Source organism: Saimiri boliviensis, chromosome 14 (assembly GCF_048565385.1).
Source record: "Saimiri boliviensis isolate mSaiBol1 chromosome 14, mSaiBol1.pri, whole genome shotgun sequence".
NCBI lineage: Eukaryota > Metazoa > Chordata > Mammalia > Primates > Cebidae > Saimiri > Saimiri boliviensis.
This window is the reverse complement of record NC_133462.1, coordinates 29,025,751-29,044,396: the sequence shown is the minus strand read 5'-3', so window position 1 is coordinate 29,044,396 and position 18,646 is coordinate 29,025,751. Positions and strand designations below refer to the sequence as shown.

Below are 18,646 nucleotides of genomic sequence, written 5' to 3'. Positions count from 1 at the left end.
TGGCGATCCGTGGACCTCCCGGCCTGTAGGGGGCGTCGGGTGCAGCGGAAGGGCCTGCTCCGGAGCCTGGTCAGGGCTGCGCAGTCATGATCACCGAGGCGGCGGCGGAGCCCATGGTCCCTGTAGTGCCTGCTGCTGAGGCGGCCACCGAAGCTCCGGGACGCGAGGAGACGGCGTGGCCTTGGGTGAGCCCAGGCCCGAGCGGGAACTGGCGAGGGGCGGGCGGCGCAGACTCAGGAGCGCCGGCTTCATGCAGCCGTGCCCCTCTCCCCGCAGAAAGACTCCCCGATCCAGACGCTGGTGCAGCGCATCCACCAGCTGCAGGCTGAGCGCGCGCAGGGTTTCCGGCGACTGGAGGAGTGAGTGCGGGCGCTGGGGGCGTAGGGTTCAGTCCCCGGCCGGCTCCGGGCGTGGACGCGGTCTCGGCCGTGTCTGGAGGAGGAGCTGGATCCTCGTGCGGCTGCCCAGTCAGATGGGGCGGGGATTTCGGGGCACCTTCACAAGAAAGGCCCCACAGCACGTTCCCACTGCCCGACGACCCACTCCTTGTGGCTTCTCTCTCCTCCCCAAGAGCAGGGGTGAGCCTGTCTCGGGTTCCCTTGCGGGAGTCAGGAAGCGCGTCTTCCCTGCCAGTTCTCCCCGCTGGGGTCCGGGGATACCCCCTGGGGACCTTTCAGGAGCTTAGCGCGGGGTGCACGGCCTGAGAGCCTGGGGGCGCGGCCTCAGGGTCCTCACCTACCGCAGAGGCCACCGCCAGTACCTGCGCAGCAGCCCGGACTACGACTTCGCGCGCTACCGGAGCACAGTGCACGAGGTGACCCAGACTTTCGCCGCCGCCTCGCGGGAGGTGCTGGCAGTGGAAGCAGAGCTGGCCGGGCCTCGCAGGCAGCCGCTGCTCGCCAGCCACGTGCGCAGCCTACAGCAGTTGGAGCAGACTCGGCTGGGCACGGTGAGGCCACCACCCCTTCCCCACAGTGTCTCTAGGACCCTGGCTGGCTCCGCTCATGGCGCACCCCTGTCTGGGGAATTGGGGATGGTCCCAGTATCCCATAGGGAGACCTCACCCCTTCCTGTCCCACCTCCGTCTTCTATTAAGGCTTCACTTTGGGGATTCTCGGACCTCGCCCTCTGACGTTCATCCGCAATTTTTCCCCAAGTTTTCTCCTTATTCCCAGAGTACTCCCACTTTCTCCCAGCCCGGCCTAAACGCTGTTCGAAGATGCCCAGATCCCGCCCCAACAATGCTCCACCCACTCTGGTTGTTCTGCGTCTCGGGTCCTGCCCTCAACGTCCCGTAGATACCGGCGAGGGGGTTCCCAGCCCATGCCTCCTCTGTATTATCGCTCCATCACGGCTTTAGTTCTTGGGCTATTTCTCTCTTTGGCTCCGACTACTCAGCCTTGCAACCCTGTGTGTTTTGGGGGGCGGGCATCATATCTACACAAAACCACGCCCACATCAAACTCTACACTGGAATTCCTAGGCCATGACCCACCCCTGCCCCCACACGACCCGTCTCAGCCTTTTTGACCTTTTTCTATTTCTCTTTTATTTTTGAGACAGGGTCTCAGTCTCTTGCCCAGGCTAGAGTGCAATAGCTTGATTTCGGCTCAATGCAAACTCCAACCTCCCAGGTTCAAGCGATTCTCTCGCTTCAGCTTTCTGAGTGGCTGGGATTACAGCTGTGTGATGCCACCCCTGGCTAATTTTTTTTTTTTTTTTTTTTTTTTTTGAGACGGAGTCTCGCTCTGTCACCCAGGCTGTAGTGCAGTGGTGCGATCTAGGCTCATTGCAACTTCTGCCTCCCAGGTTCAAGTGCTTCTCCTGCCTCAGCCTCCTGAGTAGCTGGGATTACAGGCACACACTACCATGTCCGGCTAATTTTTGTATTTTTCGTAGAGACGGGGTTTCATCATGTTGTTCAGGATGGTCTCGAATTCCTGACCTCATGATCCGCCCACCTCGGCCTCCCAAAGTGCTAGGATTACAGGCATAAACCACCTCGCCCGGCCAATTTTTGCATTTTTTTAAGTAGACAGCATTTTGCCACATGGGCCAGGCTGGTCTCGAACTCATGGTCTCAAGTGATCCGCCCTCCTCGGTTTCCCAATGTGCTGGGGTTTCAGGCATGAGCCAGTGCATCTAGCCTGTTTGGCCTACTTTTATCCTGGGATTATACTAATTAACACCCTGTCCCGTCCCTGGGACCATGAGGCCCAGCCTAACCTACTCGTACCACCAATGGAAATGTCACTACTGTTCCCAGGCCACACCCGCATGTCCACTCTGCCCTGCCCACTGTCTCCCTTCTGCAGAGCCCCTGTAAACTGAAGCTGACTCTAACTACACAAAGCACCGCCCCTTGTGGCTCTACCCAGGCACTGTCTTTCTGGGTGCCTCTGTCTTTTCCTGAACAGCGTGGGAGGGCAGGGCGTGACTTCTGCCAGTGGAGACATCCTCCAAGTTGCCCATTCTCCCACCAGGTGGCCCTGCTGCAGCTGATGGAGACGCCAGAGGTGGTAGAGCAGAAGGACACGGCACAGATGCACCAGCTGAAAATGAAGTGAGCGCTACTGCCCAGGCCGCCTGGCTATGCTTATGTGTGTGCATGTGCACCTGGCAGGCATTTGCACCAGGGTTGGTTGGCTTGGTCAGACCCTGCCAGCAGAGGGACCCTCTGCCTGTGCACAGTGGTGTTTAATCTGGTGGCCCCCAGGTGTACACATTCCCCAGAGGGCACAGCTGTGAAATTTCACATCAGTTTTGCTGTGCATTGCCGGGACCCGGCTGTATACTTCAACGCATGCCAATCCTGCACACGTGGCTGTCAGTTGGAGCTTGGACATTGTCATCCATGCCCCACATTTCCCATGCCTGTCCTCAGCCCCCAGGCACACACACACACACATTTGCAGAGTCACGCTTCATGACTTCCTGATGGTACACACCCCACCAAGATGGCCTTTTCCTTTTTCTTTTTTGAGACTGGGTCTTGCTCTATTGCCCAGGCTGGAGTGCAGTGGCACCATCTCGGCTCACTGCAACCTCCGCCTCCCGGGTTCAAGCCAGTCTCCTGCCTCAGCCTCCTGAGTAGCTGGGATTACAGGCTAGTTCCACCACACCCGGCTAATTTTTGTATTTTTAGCAGAGATGGGGTGATGGGGTTTTACCATGTTGGTTAGGCTGGTCTCAAACTCCTGACCTTGTGATCTGCCTGCTTCGGTCTCCCAAAGTGCTAGGATTACAGGTGTGGGCACGGTGCCGGGCCTTTCTTTTCGTTTCTTTTTGGAGACAGAGTCTCAACTGTTGCTCAGGCTGGAGCGCAGTAGTGTGATCTCAGCTCACTGCAACCTCCACCTCCCGCCCCGTGTTTAAACGATTCTCCTGCTTCAGCCTCCCAAGCAAGTCGGATTACAGACACCTGCCACCATGCCCGACTAATTGTATTTTTAGTAGACAGGGTTTCACCATCTTGGCCAGGCTGGTTTGAAGTCCCGACCTCAGGTGATCTGTCTGCCTTGGCTTCCTAAAGTGCTGGGATTATAGGCGTGAGCCACCGCACCCAGCAGAGATGGCCTTTCCTCTCAGCCCACTCTGACCTATGGGATCACCCCTTCTCCCAAGCACCTACGTGATTCCTCCTGCTGCTAGTGCTGCCTGGAGGTTTGGCGGCGGCGGGCAGGAGGGCCCGGGGCTCACCACAGCCCCAGCCCTCTTGGAGCTTTGAGGCAGCAGCTAATTCGCCCCATCTGGGTTTTATTTATAGTTCCCATCCGCTCTTGTAGGGTAATTAAAACCATGGAGGCGATCAGCGAGGTTCTCCAGGATCTCAGGTTTGATGCGGAATCTGCCGAGTGATGGCGGCTCCCCAGGGACGGAGGGAGATGGGAAACAGGGCGGATGGCGCCCAGCCCAGCCCTGACTGCCAGCTGGCTGGGGTCGTGCCCCACTGCGCTGCTGACCTTCCTGCATTTGAGACAACTCCCACAATAAAGAGCTCTTCCTCTTCAGCCACTCCCATCTGTGTCTTGGGGCGCTGCAGCCCGTGTGCCTGGGGAGGGGCCCCCACAAGGCCAGGGATTATGGATGAATGACTCTGACCCTCCCCAGAAGCTGAGGCTTTTTGTCTTGAGACAGGGTCTCACTGCTCTGTCACCAGACTGGAGTGCGTTGGCAAGATCACGGCTCACCGCAGCCGCCACCTCCCCGTGCTCAAGAATTCCTGCCTCAGCCTCCCAAGTAGCTGGTACTACAGGCACATGCCACCACCAGCCCAGTGAATGTTTTCTTTAGTATACACAAGGTCTCCCTTTGTTACCATGCTGGTCTCCAACTCGTGGCCTCGAGCGATGCTCCCAGCTTGGTCTCCTCAAGTTCTGAGATTACAGGTGAGCCTTCGTGCCCAGCCAACGAAGGTGTTTTCAATCACATTTTCCAAGGCGTTCAAAATCGTAAATCTCACAGCCCCCAGCCCAGGCCAGGCAGGCCCCAAACTCACCTTCACAATCACAGCACCTAAATAGCTCATTTATTTAAAAGGACTCTTTTGAAGGGACCCTGGGGAGGGGGTAAGTAATGACTCCCGTTCTCACCCCCAGCCCTGGCAGGGGTTCTAGGCAACTCAGCCAACCCTCACACACACACGCCCCCACGGGGGTGCACCCGAAGGTGGCCTCACGTGGGAGTCAGAGCTGTTAAGGCCATTGGAGCTCAGTGCCCACCCCAGCTCCTGCCGAGGGGGCTCAGGTGCCCTAAAGTGAGGGTACAGAGGTGGCCCCAGTTTGGGTTCGGCCTCCGCATTTCCGGTGGCAAGGAGGGTGGCCTGAGCCCCTAGAGCTTATCTGGCAGGACCTGTAGGCAGAGAAGAAGGGGAGCTAAGCAGGGAGCCCGGGAGAGGCCCGAACCACAGAGCCACTGAGGAAGCCCCCATTCGGGTCCTGTCCCCAGCGCTTCCGGCTGTGTGACTTTGGGCAGAGTTTCGCCCCTCTCTGGACCTTGGCTTCCCCATCGGAGAAGGCAGACTATCTGAGCATCCCATGGGTTGCAGGTAAAGCACTTGGCACGGGGCCAGCATGCCGTAGGCGCCCATGCTGCTAACTAGGGTGGGTATAGTCATTCATTTCAGAGGAGCTATTAAATGTTCTTAGGCTAAAGGCAACAATGCCAGTAATACAGTAAGTGGTAAGCAAATGCTGATGATTAAAAAAGGAAGAGGACGGATTCCGTCTCAGCGACTCAGGCTGGGGTTGGCGGATGTGAGGTTGTGAGCAAGCCACCAAAAGGGCCCCCCCCACTTGCTCCCTCCCACTCACCCATTCGGACCCACCTTACCTCTCGCCGTGCCCCGTCTGCCCGAGGGCAGGATCCCCTCGTCCTGTGCTTGGAAGGAAGGCAGAGGTGTCGTGGGGACTGCAGACCCGCGTTCACAGCCTGCTTTCTTCTCCCTCCCCTGTTGCCTGCGCCCCCCAGCTCCCCGCCCCCGTCCCCACCCCCACGCCCGCGGGTGCCTCCTTCCTACCTGGTTGCGGGTCTTGTGCGACTTCTGCATCCAGGCTCGCCACTGGTCGTAGAGGCGGAAGCTGAGGTTGGAGCAGTACGCGTGCTTCTTGAGCCAGCCCAGGAACTGCTTGAGCTCGCGCCGCACCGGCCCCGAGCTCGGCTCTCCGCCCCGCGGCTCGCACGCCCCGCCGCCCGGGCCCGGGCGCTCTGGTGGTGGGCGGAGCGGCAGTGTCAGGGCGCGCCCGGCAGGGGACGCGCGCGGGCAGGAGAGGGAAGACCCCCGGCGCGGCAGGACCGTGTTCCCCTCGGGGAACCTCCCTCCACGTTTCTCAGGGACCGGGTCCTCCCTGCGGCCCCGCACAGCAGCCCAGCTGCGCCCCTGGCCCGGCTGCGCCCCTGGGGAGGTGGGGGGGGCGGGGGAAGGAAGGGGCTCCTCCTCCACATCTCCTCCAGGAACCCGATTCCTGTGGCCTGAGCCAGGTGCGAGTGGAGTGGGGGAAGGGGAGAAGGAGAGAGGCCAGGACGGGGGGGCGGGGGGGGGATGAGACGCAGAGACAGACAAACAGAGCAGGGGGCTGAAAAAGAGAGAGAGAGAAAGAGGCACTGATGAGAGAGCGAGCCGGGGCCAGGGATGAGAGATGGAGACGCAGGGTGCGTGAAAGCCAACGGGGTCAGCCTAGGAGGGAAGGGCCTGATCAGGGTAGGGCAGAAACCGTGGGGACACAGGGACAAAGAGATCAAGACAGGCACAGGGGAAGAGTGACAGATGAAGGGGGACCCCCTGGGACAGTCCCCAGCATGGGCCCATGGGACAAGGAGTAGGCCGGGAAGGCCAGGTGGGAGGCCGACCTGTCGGTCCAGCTGCCGGCTGCAGCCAGCCCCCAGCAGGCCGGCGGATAAGGACATCGGCCTCACGTCATAAATAAAGCCGGGGATCCGCTGACAGGCCCTGGCACGGCCGCGGCCCCCGCCGCCCCTGCTGGCCTCCCCGGCCTCCCTGGCCTCCCCTGCGGTTGCAGCGGCCTGCTGGCTCCTGTGCAAGAATCGCAGGTGCCGGGCACGAGCAGGGGCCAAGGCTCAGGCCCCTCCCGGCAGCGCTTGCTCCCGCCCACCCCCAAACCTGGAGGGGCCCGGGATAGGGGCTGCGGAGCTGGCTGGAGCCTGACTCTACCCCTCCCTAGCTCTGGGACCCTCTCTGGGCCTCAGTTTCCCTATCATCTCACGAGCCAGCATGAGCTTGGACTTCCTGTGAACTGAGTTCAGATCCATGTGACCTCCTAGAGCCTCAGTGGCCTCACCTGAGAAAAATCGGTCTCCCTTGCAGAGAAACCCTGGGGTGGGGGGGACCCGATAATGAGTACCTCCATGCCTGTTGCCTGCAGGCACTTAGGTGTCACCCACCATGTGGGCACTTGCCACAAATTATGTCATCCAACCCTCAGAACAGCCCAAGGCAAGTGAGATTCTCGTCCCCACGTTCCAGATAGGGAAACAGAGGCCAGACATTCCAAGTAACAGCTTTCATTTCATTTCACAAAAGGAAGACTAGAGGTCTGTGGACCCAGAGAAAACCCGAGACAGCCAGAGGAGGCACACTCTGGCACCTAATCATTCCCATCCCCCTGCTTTCATCAGAAGGGGAAACTGAGGCCCATCAAAGTGAGCTGGCAGCCCACTGGCCTTAGAAGCAGGGGTCTCCAACTCACTGGCTCTCTTAGGAGGGAGTCTAAGCGGGCAGAACAGGCCAGGTGTGGATGGGCAAATAGAGAGTGAGGGTCCCAAGAAGGGATGGCAGCTGCTGGTGGGGGCTGTGGGCCATGCTGTTACATTTTCTAGAGAATTTATTTTTCTAGGGAATCTAAGATATTCTTGTGTAAAAACTTCCTGTTTTTGAATTTCTACAAATAGGTCAAAGGTATTTTTTTTTTTTTTTCCAAATAACAGACCAAAATAAATAGATCGAAGGCCACATTCAGCCCTGGGGAGGGGTGGGGAGTCACCAGTTTGAGACCTCTACTCTCTTGGAGACAGCCAGGAAACCGGTTGAGCGCTGTGGCTCACATCTGTAATCCCAGCACGTTGGGAGGCCGAGGCGGGCGGATCACCTGAGGTCAGGAGTTCGAGACCAGCCCGGCCAACATGGTGAAACCCCGTCTCTACTAAAAAATACAAAAATTAGCTGTGCGTGGTGGCGCGTGCCTGTAGTCCCAGCTACTCAGGAGGCTGAGGCAGGAGAATCGCTTGAACCCGAGAGACGGAGGTTGCAGTGAGCCGAGACCGTGCCATTGCACTCCAGCCTGGGCCACAGAGTAAGACTCTGTCTCAAAAACAACCACCACCACCACGGCCTGGTGCGGTGGCTCATCTATAATCCCAGCACTTTGGGAGGCCGAGGTTGGTGGTTCACCTGAGGTCGGGAGTGTAATACCAGCCTGGCCAACATGGTGAAACCCCATTACTACGAAAAAATACAAAAATTAGCTATACATGGTGGCGCGTGCCTGTAGTCCTAGCTACTCGGGAGGCTGAGGCAGGAGAGTCGCTTGAGCCCGGAACGCGGAGGTTGCAGTGAGTGGAGATCACGCCACCGCGTGACAGAACGAGACTGCGTCTCAAAGGAAAAAAAGAAAAGAAGGAAACGGAGGCCCTAGTCTAGCTGGTTTGGGGCTGGCCCCTGAATCACCCAGCCCTGGGGCGTGGTGCTCACCACTGCGGGGGGTGGAGGCGGCTGTGGGGTGGCTCCACTCACTCCAGATCCCCGCTTTCTTGGAGCCGTAGATGCCGAAGGGGTTGCAGCGCACTTGCACGAAGTACACGGTGCCGGGTTTCAGGCCGGCCAGGCGGCAGGAGGTCTGGTTGCTCACATCATCCACCACCTGAGCAGTGAGAACAGGGTCAGAACAGGGGGCGGGGCCCGGCAGGAGCAGGGGCGGGGCGTGGTGGGAACGGGGGCGGAGCCAGGGAAGGGGCGGGGCACCTTCCAGTCCACACTGTCCTCCACTCGGTAGCGGATCTGGTATTTGGCTTGAAAGAGGAAATCCTTGAGGGCGGGTGGCGACACCCAGCGCACGCTCAGCTGGTCCTCCAGGCCCCCGACGCGGCTCACGTGCACGTCGGGCGGGGGGTCCGTGGTCACTGCGGGGCGGAGCAGGGCCTGGTCACTGTGATGCGGGGAATCGCTCTCAGGCACCCCTCAGCCTGGGACTGTCTGGGTTGAACTCCCCCGAGGAGCGTGGCCCACGCCACGTGGCCTAGGTGGCACCTGCCTGTTTTCCTCCTCCTCCCTCTGCCCCCATCCCCGGGACTGGTGGATTACACGATAAATAATATTGCACAAACACTCAGCACCTAATTAACGTTAGCCGTTATCACCATTATTATCTGTGACGGGAGAAACAATCCGATCTTCAACTCACTATGGGAAAGCGGACATGGCCGGGCCGATGATATTATTACTATCATGCTTAGGAGGCCGGGGACTGTCAGGCTGCCAGCCTTCTGGGAACCCCCTGCCACTCCCTCCCGGCTTCCACCTCCCTTCCACTTTTACCAGAATATTTGATGTGACATTTTGCTGGGTGCAGAGAAGCAACCGAGGCTTAGAACCTTCTCACTGTAGCTTTAGGATGTGGGGAGAGTGAAGCAGGCTAGTGGGGGCAGGGATGGAGGCTACAACCCCGTGTGTGTGTGTGTGTTGGGGGTGCTAAGGATCCTTCTGGGGGCCCCTGAGGGCAGCAGCGTGAGCCTGCCTCTCCCTGAGGCTTTGGTGAGGGGCTGAAAGGGTTAAGGCTCAGGCCTGCTTGGGGCTGAGAAACACCCTAATTAGATTAGGCTCAATTCTGCTCACAGATCATCCATTTCCTGCCTCCCGCCCTGCACCCCCCAGCTCCAGGCCTCGGCTTCCTGGGGCGCCTCCCGACCTGGGCGCCCCCTCCCCTCTCCCCAGGGCCCCCTCCTGCACACCTGGGCTGCCGAGGGGGAGGTGGCCAGGCCAGGTGTTTTCCGAGGAGTGGGGGTATCCTGGCTGCAGACTGATGAGCGGATGCTCACCTACTTACCTACCTTCCCTCCGACCAGCAGGGACAGCCGGGGAGTTGCCGTCAGGGCTGGGGAGGGGCAGGCGGGACCCCAGGAGAAATGAGAAGGTGCAAGGGACCCCCTCCAGATGCCTGGCGGGCTGAGGGAAGGGGCTGGTAGACACTGGGGGCTCACCCACGTCCAGAATATCCAGCGTGAGCACATCGGAGCGGGCTGAGCCCAGGCGATTGGTGGCCTCCACCCAGATCTCATAGGGCGTAAAGAGAGCCAGGTCCTTGGGGATGTGGCAGGAGTGAGGGCCCACTGTGTGGTACTCCTCACACGTGTTGTCCTGCCCGTACCACCTGCGGGGATGGGAGGGGGACAGGACGAATGAGGGGTCCTTCTGGCCCCCAGATCTCACCATGGCAGCCTCGGGGTGCAGACAGTACATGAGGGCTTAGAGCGGGTCCGTGGTCATTAAGGTCATGCAGCCAGCCTGGGACACACACATGGCCCTCGGGCCACCACCAACCTAAGTTTGTACTTGAGGGAGTAGTTGGTGTGGAGGAAGGTCTCCCCGTGGGCCCCTGGCGTCCAGCGGCAGGTCAAGTCCTTCATGTTCTTGGACCAGCAGCTGATGTTGAAAGGTTTCTCTGGGGGCACTAGGAGAAGCGGAGGGTGCAGGAAGCAGGCTGAGGGTCTGGACCAGCTGAGCCTGGGCCGAGAGGTTGCTGCCCGCCCACCAGGCCCCCACCTTGGAGTGGAAGGAGGGCAGATAGGACCGTCTCAGCCCCATGCTGAGAGATGCCAGCACGGTTGGTGATACCTGCATGGGCAATGGAGAGGCTGGTGACTCGGCCTCCAGGTTCTTTGATTTTTTTCTAGGCAAAGTCTCCCTCTGTCGCCCAGGCTGGAGTGCAGTGGCGTGATCTCGGCTCACTGCAACCTCCACCTCCTGGGTTCAAGCAATTCTCCTGCCTCAGCCTCCGGAGTAGCTGGGACTATAGGCACCTCTCAGCATGCCTGGCTAATTTTTGTATTTTTAATAGAGACAGAGTTTCTGCCATGTTGGCCAGGCTGGTCTCGAACTCCTGGCCTCAGGTAATCTGCCCTCCCCGGCCTCCCAAAGCGCTGGGATTACAAGCGTGAGCCACTGTGCCTGACTGGGTCTCCAGGTTCCCATTCCCACCTAGACCTGCGTAGCCGTGCCAGCTGCCCACTGCTGAGCCCCAGGTCAGAGGGCCCACCATTCATGCCTCTCTCCAGACAGAGATGCCGCTCCCAAGAGCTACCCCTGGGGGTTCCCAGGTGCCCACTTACGGCCAACATAGAGGCAGGAACCAGCCAGGATGCTGCCGTCTCGGGCGTGGCACACGAGGTTGTCCCCGGACTGCTGCCTGGACCCGTTGAGATTGGCCAGGGCCAGGGCCAGGGTGGAGGTGTTGAGCACCCGGGAGAGCTCGGGGGGCAGGCGGCGCCCGTTGAGGGTCCAGTAGAGGCCCTCAGCAGTGGCTCCCGGCGTGTTTCCGTGCACTGAACAGGTGGCCTGCAGGGAGGAGCCGATGAGAAGCGTGGGATCCTGGGGGCTGATCACTGCTGTGTCTGGGGTCAAAGAGGAGCACGTGTCAGGCCGGAGCGGGGACCCTCTGAGCCCCGGACCATGCCAGGACCTCCAGGGTTCAAGGTGGTCCTGAGAAGCCACTGTTAATGACAGTCCCCCATTTTACAGATAGAAAAACTGAGGATCAGTTGGGTTAAATGTCCAGGCCAACACTGGCAGCCAGACTGACAAAACTGGAGTTGTCTAGGTCTGTCTGACGCCAACAATGGATCCTTCCAAAACTTCATCACTGAGGTGCTCAAGGTTCTGAGGGGTCACACAACTCAGGCATAAAGCTCATTCGGATCCAGTGACTCTTGCTTTGCACATCAGAGTGCAGTGGCGAGATCTCGGCTCACTGCAACCTCTGCCACCCAGGTTCAAGCAGTTCCCTTGCCTCAGCCTCCCGAGCAGCTGGGATCACAGGTGCCTGCCACCACGCCTGGCTAATTTTTGTAGTTTTAGTAGTAATGGGGTTTCACTATGTTGGCCAGGCTAGTCTTGAACTCCTGACCTCATGATCCACCGGTCTTGGCCTCCAGAAGTGCTGGGATTACAGGTGTGAGCCACCGTGCCCGGGCGTTTTTTTTTTTTGGTTTTTTTTTTTTTTTTTTTTTTGAGGCAGAGTCTCAATCTGCTGCCCTGGCTGGAGTGCAATGATATCATCTCAGCTCACTGCAACCTCCACCTCCTGAGTAGCTGGGATTACAGGTGCCTACCACTGCGCCTGGGTAATTTTTGTATTTTTAGTAGAGATGGGGTTTCACCATGTTGGGCAGGCTGATCTTGAACTGGCCTCAAGTGACCCACCCGCCGAGGCCTCCCAAAGTGTTGGGAATACAGGAGTGAGCCAATGCGCCCAGACACACTTTGATTTTTATTTTCTTAGCAACAGGGTCTCACTGTTGATCAGGCTGGAGTGCAGTGGCACGATCACAGCTCATTGCAGCCTCAATCTCCTGGGGTCAAGCGATCCTCCCTTATCTCAACTCCTGAGTAGCTGGGACTACAGGTGCCCACCACCAGACGTGGCTGGTTTTTAAATATTTATTTAGAGATGAGGTCTCACTAGGTTGCTTAGGCTGGTCTCGAACTCCTGGCCTCAAGCGATCCTCCCACCTTGGCTTCCCAAAGTGCTGGGATCACAGGCATGAGCCACTGCGCCTAGCCTTCTTTATTTTTCATTCTCATTTCATTTTCTTTTTTGGCAATTAGAAACAAAACGATTGTGGGTTCTTCCTGTGATATTCCCAGAGCTTCACACATAGTAGGTGTTTCTGTCAGGGGAGGGCATCACTTAAAATGAAAGCCCTGATCCTTTCTTGAATGATTAAGAGCACCTTTTTAAAAATTTTAGGCCAGGCACCGTGGCTCAAGCCTGTAATCCCAGCACTTTGGGAGGCCGAGGCGGGTGGATCACGAGGTCAAGAGATCGAGACCATCCTGGTCAACATGGTGAAACCCCGTCTCTACTAAAAATACAAAACATTAGCTGGGCATGATGGCGCGTGCCTGTAATCCCAGCTACTCAGGAGGCTGAGGCAGGAGAATTGCCTGAACCCAGGAGGCGGAGGTTACGGTGAGCCGAAATTGTGCCATTGCACTCCAGCATGGGTAACAAGAGCGAAACTCCGTCTCAAAAAAAAAAAATTTTTTTTTTTAATTTTATTAATTTCATTATTTTTTGAGACAGTCTCTGTTACCCAGGCTGGAGTGCAATGGTGTGATCTTGGCTCACTGCAACCTCTACCTGCCAGATTCAAGTGATTCTCCTGTCTCAGCCTCCTGAGTAGCTGGGATTAAGAGGTGCGCGCCACCACACCTGGTTAATTTTTTTTTTTTTTTTTTGAGACGGAGTTTCTCTCTTGTTACCCAGGCTGGAGTGCCATGGCGCGATCTCGGCTCACCGCAACCTCCGCCTCCTGGGTTCAGGCAATTCTCCTGCCTCAGCCTCCTAATTTTTGTATTTTTAGTAGAGACGGGGTTTCACCATGTTGACCAGGATGGTCTCGATCTCTTGACCTCGTGATCCACCCGCCTCGGCCTCCCAAAGTGCTGGGATTACAGGCGTGAGCCACAGCGCCCGGCCAATCATTCTTTCCCTCAACTCAGTTTTCTTCATCTGCAAAGTGGGAATGCGAAAGCTCTTTGTCTCCTGGGCAACTGTGAAAGTAAGCAGGGAAGGGGACTCCATGAACTAGGTGGTATGGTGTCGGGTGCTGGGCACAGGAGCCCGGGGGACACCCATGCGTGGTTGATGCCTCCTCTCCTACTGGCCATCAGGGCAGCCCAGGAGCTCCGCTTCTTGAGACCAGAACCTAAGAGGAACCTGTTTTGTCCATGGGGAAACCAAGGCCCAGAGGAGGAGGGGGTGCCCAGGCCAACCTCCGGATGCCTCTCTGAGTCCGTTTCCCTATCTGGGAAGTGGGCATCATGACATCAATATCATGGGGTTGGCTGGGTGTGGTGGCTCATGCCTGGAATCCCAGCACTTTGGAAGGCAGGGGCGGGACGATCACGCGAGGTCAGGAGTTTGAGACCAGCCTGGGCAACATGGTGAAATGCTGTCTCTACCAAAAATACAAAATTAGCCAGACTGTGGGTGGGGGGAGGGTGGTGGCATGTGCCTGTGGTCTCAGCTACTTGGGAGGTTGAGGCAGGAGGATCGCTGGAGCCTGCGAAGTTGAGGCTGCAGTCAGGCATGATTGCACCACTGCAGTCCAGCCTGGGTGACAGTGAGACCTTGTCTCAGAAAAGAAAAAAAAAAAAAAATCAATTTAAATTTATAAAAAGCAACAAAACAAACCTCATGGGGTCGTTTGAGAGGAAATACTGTTGGAGACCATATTTTCCCATGAGATCTTTAAACTAAGTTGACCCGGATTCAAATGCCCCCAGCTTGCTGTGAAAGTCTCAGTGTTTTATTTTGAGACAGGCTTTCACTCTGTCACCCAGGCTGGAGTGCAGTGGCACAATCTCAGCTCACTATAACCTCCATGGCTAATTTTTGTATTTTTAGTAGAGATGGGGTTTCATCATGTTGCCCAGGCTGGTCTCGAACTCCTGACCTCCAGTGAGCCACCTGCCTCAGCCTCTCAAAGTGCTGGGATGAGAGGCATAAGCCGGGGCACCTGGCCTCAGTGTTTTACTTCTCTGGGTCTCTGGAAAGGGGCCTGCAAAGACTCTTCCACCCCTTTGTTCACGGACTCATTTGATTCATCTGTTCATTCACAGGTACCTATAGTGTGTCAATATCTACGGGCACCAGGGTGATGACCAAAGACCAAGGACAAAAGTCCTGCCATTGCGGGCATCAAATCCAAGGAAGCAGGAGGAAAAAGGAACAAATAAATGTAGAGAACGATAAACAGGGGAGAAAGTAAAGCAGGGGCCAGGAAAAGAGCAGTGGCAGAAGCTCCCGAGGCCTGTCTGGGGACGTGACCTTTGAGTAGAGACGTGAATCATGTAGGGGCAGTCGCTGTGACATTATCTAACAGTGTGTCCAGGCAAGTGCCAAGGTCCTGGGGCAGGTTTGGTGGGAAATGAGGTTTGAGAGGTCAGAGACTCTGACCTGCAAGAGGAGGGATTCCAGGGTTCGGAGCAGGGGAGGGACGGACGCGGTGAGATTTGCATTCAAAAGGACTCCCCAGGCCGCTGGGAGAAGGGACTGCAGGAGGTAGGGGCAGCCCATCGCGCAGAGATGGCAGCCAAGGACAGGGTGATCCCAGCCCCCCGGGAGGTCCCCTGAATGCCAGCGCTTGCCCTGCACTTGCCCTCACTGCCCCCGATGGGCGAGGTGGGGTGGACATGGTTCTTGGGCCGGCCCTGACGATTTTCCGGGGCAAACTTGGCTCGAGGGCTGTCTTGCTGGAGCCTGGAATCGCAGTTGCGCTTGGGGCTTGGCCCAGGGCTCGCCGGAGGTCTCCGCGTCCGTGCGAAGGAGCGGGCTGAGCCGGCCAGAGCCGAGGAGGCGGGGGCGGCCGAGGGGGGCGGGGGCCAGGGGGCCGCCCTGGAGGTCCCAGGCAGCCAGCCGCCCGCTAATTCGGAATTCCTTCTGCATGAACTCGGGCGTGCCAGCGTCTCTGCCCTGGCCCACCCACCGCTTCCTGCCTGGGCCCCCCCAGCAGAGTGGGAGGCACAGCCAGGCCTGCCCGGACCCCAGGCCCCTCTCAGCCCTCCTAAAGTGGGTCACGCCCCTCCTGCTCCCCCCACCCACCACCGTGGCCTGGCCAGGAAGGGGCTCTCTGGGGGGTCCGGGCTAGGGGGCACTGCCCCTCTGCCACGCCCGCCTGGCCTGGGCTGGCGTGGTTCACTTGCCAGCAGCTGCAGCTGCCCTCCCGGGGCTGGGCGGGGGACACCGGGCGGCCACGGGTGGGGGGGGGCAGGGCAAGGCCAGACGGGCCTGGGCAGGCCAGTCTCCCACCCCCTTAGCCCTAGCAGGCAAGGTCAGAAAGACGCTTTCTCCTCCCGTTGGCAACCCCAGTGGGCGAACCTGGGCAATCGACTTCCCATCTCCAGTTCTCACTTTTCTCTTCCATAAAATGGGAGGAGAAATACATTCTACTTGCTGGGGAGATCAATGAGCTGTGATTGGAATCCAATGTCCAGAGAGCTCAGAAGCCTGCAGCCCCCCGGAACTGTAAAGATGACAGGCCCTCCCAGCTCTGGGGTCCCTGGTGGCTTGGCACTCCCTCCCGGCCTCCGAAAACAATGGGGTAAGGCGCTGGGGACAGGGACGCACGCATTCCAGGCCAGGCGGGGGAGCAGTTGGGAACGGCCCACTGAGCCTGAGTTGGGGGGGGGGACTTGGCTTGGTTTGGAGGGCCTCCTAGAGGGCTCCCCAAAGCAGATCCCTAGTTGGGCTTTTCAACAGCCCCGCTTTCACTCCCTGCCTCCCCTCCTTTCCCGAAGAGCTGGGGGCCTTTAAAAGTTTTTTCTCTCCTCTTTTCCCAGTCTGGAGCCACTGCCGTTATTAAAAAGGAACACCATGTGTTTTAAAAGGGAAAAGTGTGAGATTCTCTGCAACCAGGGCGGAAGGGTGGCCTCCATCCCAGGGTCCCCACGGGGGTTCCCACCTCCCATCCCGCTGGTACCTGCAGACACTTTACGACCCACCCGCAGGCTGGTCAGGTGCTAAGACACACCGTAAGTAGAAACATATTGCCGAGGTGTGAGAATCTTTTATTTAATTTCTTCCCCCTTAAAGGAAAAAACACACTTAACAACCCCCCCCCCCCCGCCCCCACAGCTTCGCCTGCTGCTCTACTGACTGGAAAACAAAGCTTGGCGCTCACTGCCCCTGCCCACCACCTGGCAGAGCCGTCAGGGGCCCTGGGAGGGTCCGAGGTAGACCCTCACCTGCTCAGATGCAGGGGAGATGCCAGGGCAGTCTCGGCAAGTGCCCCCAGAGGAAGCCGGGACCCTGCCCCTAACCGGAGGAGCCCTACAGGCGGCCTGCAAACAGCCCAGCTGAGGGTGAATGAGCCTGGGAGTAGTGTGTGCCCAGCGACCCCCGGGGTGGCCCGTGCGCCTGGATGGGGTGCGTGGAGTGACTGCACGTCTGGGGCGAGTCGTGCCTGCCTCTGTGCCCCTGGGTCACCTCCCCTGTGGGATGTGTGTGACCGTGATTGTGTGTCAGGGATGGAATGTGTGTGCGTCCGCGATGGTGTGCGAATGTACATCTGGGATGCAGTGTGCGCGAGTTTGAGGGCCAGGGTGACGGGCCACAAGCCAGTGTGATTCTTTGTGTCTCTGGGTGTGTCCCAGAGCGGGTCTGGATATAGAGATGTATCCTTGCGGGGGTGTTCCTTGGATGGGGGGCCCCAGAGTGCCTGAGGCCAGAAGTCCCTCCAGGGAGGGGGTCTTGGCTCGTCGGGCAGCGGGTTCCCAGTGGGCCACCTCAGAGTTTGAGCCCGCCGGTGCCCGGACTCACTGGCTCCTGCTCTCTCTCTCCCTCTCACCCACTCCCTCACAAAGATTCCTCTCGCTGGAGGTTCTCCGCCCGACACAGCCTGACCGAAAACGGTTCTAAGCGCCGCCCGTGGCGGGACTCCGCGGACCCCCGTGCGCCGGGTCCCGCAGTGGGAGGGCGGTGGCGCCGGCCCGTGGAGAGGCAAGTCCCCGGGGAACCCGGGAAGCGCGCCAGGCGGCCAGAGCGGCCCCCCTCCAGCCCCGCCCTCCCCGTGGGGCTCATCCCTCCGACCGGGGGGGGCCCCGCTGGGGGCCCGCACCCAGCGCGCCAACCGCGTGCGCCCCCGCCTGGGAGCGGTGCCCCGCAGTCCCCGAAGCTCAGAGTCGGCCGAAGCAGACTCGTGCGCCCGCTACGTCCTAGCGTGCAGAGGGTCGCAGGCCGCGATCCCCCAGCCCCTGGGGGCCTGGCTTGGCGCCCTCGGCCCAGCTGCCCAGGTAAGATGGCCTCGGGCGCGGAAGCAGGACTCTCCGGGCAGGGGACTGCGGCGCCGTGCGCCCGGCAGGTAAGGGCGCCCCGAGGGCTGCGCCGGGGGCGCCTTCCTTTGTTCCCCGGCCGTCCAGGTGGCGCCCGCGCCCCCTCCCCCCGCGGCTGCCCCCGGGGCGCCCGCCCTCTGCTCTGGCGCGGGGGAAGCAGTGGAGCGCAGGGTACTCACGGGCTCCTGATCCGGCTCGCGGCGCCCCGAGGACGCAGAGCAGCAGCAAGGGCAGCAACGGCGGCGGCCGCCGCGCGGATTGGGCGGCGGGGCCCCGGCGGCCGGCGGGCATGGGGCCGGCGCTGCCGGGGGCGCGCGGCGGGCGGCGGCTCGGCGGCAGCGGCGCAGGGCGCGGGACGCAGGCCGGGCGCGGGAGGGCGCGGGCCAGGCCGCCCGCACGTCGCTGGGCGCGGACGCGGAGGCCGGAGCAAGTCTGAGCAGCCGAATTGACAAGGCGCTAATGCGCCGCTGGCCCCGCCCGGCCCCGCCTCCGGCCCGGCCCGGCCCCGGGGGGGCGGCGGGCCCCGCACCGGCCTCCCCGCCGCCCGCCCGCCCGCGGGCACCGCGCGCCCCGCCCGTCCGGCCTCCGCCCCACCGGGAACCGCGCGCGCCCTGTCCCGCGGCCCAGAGCCCCTAATCAACCCCCACCGGCCCAGGATCTCCCTCTCAAACCGTGCCAGCTCCAGGCTTCCCACCCCCAGTCTGGGATCTGGCACCCCCAGTCCCGTTTCCATAACCCTGCCCACTTCCCTGCACCCTCCTCTCAGCTCGCTGCCTCTTCAGTGGCCCCTGCGGTCCCCAACCCTGCCCGCTCCTCCATTTCCCCCCTCCACCGCCCAATCTTCTGTCTCGGCCCCCACCCCAGCTCTGGCCCCGCCCCCCCCACCGAGCGGTCCCTGAGCCCCGCCTACCCCCATCTCCAGCCCCTCTGCCTTCCCATGGGCCTAAAAGTCACCCCCAGCCCCACGCCCTCGGCGCGCGGGTCCCAGCCCTCCCACCTCATCCTGCCTCTTTTCGGTTCTCCGCCTGTAGCGTCGGCCCCGGGCTTTGCTGGAAGAAAGGAGAAAAGGCAGGAAGGCACGGA

The 18,646-nt window shown here is 60.0% G+C and overlaps 2 protein-coding genes across 6 annotated transcripts; one reads left to right on the top strand and one right to left on the bottom strand.

Annotated features, from left to right (window-relative positions):
• The first annotated feature begins 41 nt into the window (after nt 1-41).
• REX1BD (required for excision 1-B domain containing) lies at nt 42-4,010 on the top strand. 2 transcript variants are annotated; one of them, XM_074384374.1, is made up of 5 exons: nt 42-185; nt 277-359; nt 745-949; nt 2,484-2,563; nt 3,767-3,853. In XM_074384374.1, exons 1-5 carry the CDS (start codon nt 87-89, stop codon nt 3,783-3,785), a joined length of 486 nt encoding a protein of 161 aa, XP_074240475.1. In that variant the 5' UTR covers nt 42-86; the 3' UTR covers nt 3,786-3,853. The 2 variants fall into 2 exon arrangements, with proteins under 2 accessions (XP_074240475.1, XP_003942338.2); XM_003942289.4 differs by having other exon boundaries at nt 45-185; nt 3,786-4,010.
• Nucleotides 4,011-4,511: 501 nt separating this feature from the next.
• CRLF1 (cytokine receptor like factor 1) lies at nt 4,512-17,998 on the bottom strand. Of its 4 annotated transcripts, none has more exons than XM_039466835.2 (9): nt 17,743-17,998; nt 10,840-11,121; nt 10,052-10,181; nt 9,712-9,881; nt 8,477-8,634; nt 8,207-8,375; nt 5,519-5,706; nt 5,332-5,374; nt 4,512-4,851 (listed from the first exon to the last, which is right to left on the bottom strand). In XM_039466835.2, the coding sequence occupies exons 1-9, from the start codon at nt 17,852-17,854 to the stop codon at nt 4,838-4,840; spliced, it is 1,266 nt and encodes a 421-aa protein (XP_039322769.1). In that variant the 5' UTR covers nt 17,855-17,998; the 3' UTR covers nt 4,512-4,837. The 4 variants fall into 4 exon arrangements, with proteins under 4 accessions (XP_039322769.1, XP_074240472.1, XP_074240473.1 ...); XM_074384371.1 differs by having other exon boundaries at nt 5,327-5,379; nt 17,743-17,869; XM_074384372.1 differs by having other exon boundaries at nt 5,332-5,379; nt 17,743-17,869.
• Nucleotides 17,999-18,646: the final 648 nt, after the last annotated feature.